Below are 3,909 nucleotides of genomic sequence, written 5' to 3'. Positions count from 1 at the left end.
TGCAAATATGTCGGGGCACTGCATTTGAACGCCTCAACGGCATTCCCGGTGGCTTTTACGTGCATGCACCTTGGCCTGTGATATGGCTTGATGGTATCACATGCGTGTCACTTCATTCCAAAGTTCGGTTTTCCATGGAGCTTGGTTAGTTTAGTAGAAAGCGTTTTTGTTTTGACAAAAAGAGAGAGTAGATGGTTGGTGTAGTATTTTTCAAAAAACAATGAACAATAGATAAATCTTACCACTGACACGCTGTAAAATCGGCGAAGGTAACCACTATACGTACTAGTACAGACAAGGCCAAAGCACTGGGTCCCACAGGTAAAAGAGAAAAGGAAAGAGAGGAGTCGAGGTTGGTACTAGCTGGAGGCGGAGGGTGGACGGCGTCGCTCTCGCGCAAAGCGTGCGGGCGAGGGCAGAGGAGGGAAGCCGATTCGATTCCGGCAGCGGCAGGGCCGAATGGAAAGCGAAAGCAAAGGCGAGATGCTGGAATTTAATTAGGTAAAACCGGGCGGGTGGGGGACACGTCGCCGACAGCCCGGCGACACCCACGTGCTCCCGGCTTTATCGCCTTGTCCCCCCTCCCATACGCTTTCGCCGCTGGTACACGCCTTCGCCGGATCAGCTATGCAGGGCGCCGGACCGTCGGATAGGGATCGGGCGGTGCGGCGGCGCCGAGTGGACCTGCAGGGTGGCCAACCGGCAGCCCGGGCCCACGCATGGAAAAACGGGCGGCACGAACGTTAATGCTGCACCACCCCACCGCTGGATGGATGCATGGACAAGGACGATGATGACCCGATTTCTCTGTTTGTTTTTTTAGTACATACAAGAAGAAGAAAAAATCCCCGTGGGAATGGGGATTGCGATGAGAGAAATCCAAGGAGGTGCGAATTTACGTTATGGACCCCCGCGACTCGGCGGGATGGAGCAAAGTTGATCTGTGTTGGACTGGAATGCAAATATCGGCGGGGACTGGCATCGCGACAAGAAATTGCGGGTAAAACCCAAGGTCACGAGCAGAGCTCCGAGTGTCAGAGCGCCAATGGCCGACACGTAATTAAACCCCCCTCGACGACCGGTAGACCGGTGACCGCACCCACCTATAACCTCCTCCCCTCTCCGCCCCACCTCGCAGAGCCGCCGCCTGTGACCGACCGGAGAGCCAGACGACAAACCGAGCCCACCGCACCAACACCAACTCCTCCTCCTCTTGCGCGGCTGCAGCTGCCGGCCATGTCGGTGGAGACGGAGCGGAGCTCCACGGAGTCCTCCGCCGCCTCGGGCCTCGACTTCGAGGACACCGCCCTCACCCTCCGCCTCCCCGGCTCCGACCCCGACCGCAAGCGCGCCTCCACCTCCGACCCCGACTGCCCCTCCCCGACCGCCGCCGCCTCCGACTCTCCCCCTTCCCCCAAGTACGCGCGCGTGCCTGCCTTCTCTCGTTCCTTCCGTCTGAAATTTGGCGCCCATGCTTTTTGAGCTGACATGGTCTCGCTGTGCAGGGCGCAGGTGGTGGGCTGGCCACCGGTGCGGTCGTTCCGGAAGAACGCCCTCGCGGCCGCGGCCTCGTCCAAGACCAAGTTCGTCAAGGTGGCCGTCGACGGCGCGCCCTACCTGCGCAAGGTCGACCTCAAGGCTTACGCTGGCTACACAAGCTCTGCCTCCTACGACCAGCTCCTCGCCACGCTCCAGGACAAGTTCATCTCCCACCTCACCGTCCGTGAGTGCACCGCCGCGACATGCCATGCCTGTATCTGTGTGTTAGCTACGTGTTGCTCTCTCGTGGTTCTGACGATTTGACTGTGGATGCAGGAAAGCTTGGGAACGAGGAGATGAAGCTCGTGGACGCGGTGAGCGGGACGGAATATGTTCCGACGTACGAGGACAAGGACGGCGACTGGATGCTCGTCGGAGACGTCCCCTGGAGGTGAATTTCTTGGGCCTTTTGTGCTATTTTACATTTAAAATCCGCATGCCGCTGCATCTCGTGTTGCTCGTCAGCTATGTCCTTTTGTTTAAGTTCATATATACACTGCGTAATTAGGGTCGTGGGTTGAATCGCTAACTGATCAGGTGCTATAGCATCTCAGGTTCAGAAATCTGGATGGTTTGGTGATCGTACGCTGTTAGTTTCAGTTTATCTTTGCCTGAGAAACGATTAATTTGGGTTTAATGAGTTGTTGATTTGATAGTGATATATAAGGAACTCGGACCCGGTGGCTGAACATGAAAATTTCTTACACTGTCCAAGGGATCACGAGATTGCTCCTGGTTTTCACTACTATGTGATGTTCCTTTTGGGTTATCAGTTGGCTATTGTCTGTTTAACTTAGAATCCATGCCAATTGTTCTTAGTTAGCCTGTATATTTTGTATGAGTCGTGGATCCTGCTAGTTAAACAGAAGTCTCAGAAATTTTTAAAAGAGATGTAAAATGATTGGCGGCGAATGATGCTCATAAATTAATTTCACATGCGTGAATTCAGCTGTTCAGTTTCTCGGGCATGATTAGGGTTGAAACTAGTGGAGGAGCACTGATGTTTGTTTCTGACAGCAAGCCATTTTCCTTACTTTCGAACTCACAGAAGACAGAAGTGCTGATTGTGGAAATGGATCTTCTTACCATCCTGTGCTGTTTCATGTGTAATTTGAACTGAATGGCTTAGGGAAAGTGGACAATAATTGAGAATTGTGCCTACCAGCTCTAGTTTTGGCCTCATTTTTCCTCCAGACTTGTGTATCTATTAGCCGTGCCTCACTTACAGGAGTGCGCTCTTTAATTCATTTTCCACAGTGTACTCTTATTGTATTAGGAGGGTCAACAAACTTTCTGTTTGAGAAGAAATTGACAAGTTGAACTTTGCTGCATCTACCACTATCATATAACCATGTGCTAAATATAAAAGAATTTGGTTGCTTGTTCTTGTTATTAGATTTCGGGCTTCATTACGATTCTGTAAGAGGTTGGCTCTAATATGGTACTGATCTGTTATTATTGACGTGCAGAATGTTTGTGGAGACCTGCCAGCGCATTCGTCTCATGAAAAGCTCCGAGGTTGTCAATCTAGGTACACATAACTCCTCTGACCTTGTTTTTCAGACTAGTGGAACTTATTATTTTTGTTGTAGTTCAACTCAATATCACTGGATAAATCTGACTGCTCTCTTCTACCTGCAGCACCAAGAGCTGGTCGGTGAGGCACAATCCTTGCTCCTTTTTCTACAGACCGCTTCAGAGGAAGAAATGTCTTTGCTCAGTGAGGTTCTTCCGCAAGTTTCCGAGAGAGAAATGTGTACAGCCATCTCTACTTTTTGCCCAGCACGCTATTGAGTTCAGAAAGTGTCGTAGCTTGTAATTCCACTACCAGTCAGTCAGTAGTATCTACATGTAAGATGGAGAGGTTGTGATGCTTCAGAAATACACCTACAGTTCGTTCTTGAAAAATAAGACTGTGGTCCCTGTTCTCCCGAGCTGCTTGCTACTGGAGCATGGTTTTGTGTAACTTTATGCAAGTGAGGCACCTGGTACAAGAGTCGTGTAATGCGTCAGTTTTCCTACCAAGTTCTGTGCTGTGATTTTGCTATATTATGTACTCCTTCTGTTACTAAATACTCCCTCCGTTCCTAAATATAAGTCTTTTTAGACATTTCAAATGGACTAGTACAACATACAGATGTATTTAGACATATTTTAGAGTATAGATTCACTCATTTTGTTCCGTATGTAGTCACTTGTTGGAATCTCTAAAAAGACTTGTATTTAGGAACGGAGGGAGTATAAGTCTTTCTAGAGGAGTATAAGTCTTTTTAGATACTATATTTCAATATGAACTACATACGGAGCAAAATGAGAGAATCTACACTCTGAACTACGTCTATATACATCTGTGTGTAGTTTATATTGAAA

At 49.3% G+C, this 3,909-nt stretch overlaps 1 protein-coding gene across 1 annotated transcript; it reads left to right on the top strand.

Annotated features, from left to right (window-relative positions):
- Window positions 1–1,072: 1,072 nt before the first annotated feature.
- LOC123114841 (auxin-responsive protein IAA15) lies at window positions 1,073–3,586 on the top strand. The gene is made up of 5 exons (XM_044536236.1): window positions 1,073–1,418; window positions 1,506–1,723; window positions 1,816–1,930; window positions 3,009–3,070; window positions 3,181–3,586. The coding sequence occupies exons 1-5, from the start codon at window positions 1,237–1,239 to the stop codon at window positions 3,198–3,200; spliced, it is 597 nt and encodes a 198-aa protein (XP_044392171.1). The 5' UTR covers window positions 1,073–1,236; the 3' UTR covers window positions 3,201–3,586.
- Window positions 3,587–3,909: the final 323 nt, after the last annotated feature.

The sequence above is a fragment of the Triticum aestivum genome, chromosome 1B (genome assembly GCF_018294505.1).
Source record: "Triticum aestivum cultivar Chinese Spring chromosome 1B, IWGSC CS RefSeq v2.1, whole genome shotgun sequence".
NCBI classification, from domain to species: Eukaryota; Viridiplantae; Streptophyta; class Magnoliopsida; order Poales; family Poaceae; genus Triticum; species Triticum aestivum.
The sequence above is the reverse complement of the archived record's forward strand: the minus strand, read 5'-3'. Positions and strand labels throughout refer to the sequence as shown.

Excerpts from the sequence above, each read along its gene's own strand:
- LOC123114841 (XM_044536236.1), top strand. The coding sequence starts at position 1,237 with ATGTCGGTGGAGACGGAGCGGAGCTCCACGGAGTCCTCCGCCGCCTCG. Across the intron at positions 1,419-1,505 it reads GACTCTCCCCCTTCCCCCAA|GGCGCAGGTGGTGGGCTGGC; the intron begins GTACGCGCGCGT and ends CTCGCTGTGCAG. Across the intron at positions 3,071-3,180 it reads CTCCGAGGTTGTCAATCTAG|CACCAAGAGCTGGTCGGTGA; the intron begins GTACACATAACT and ends TTCTACCTGCAG.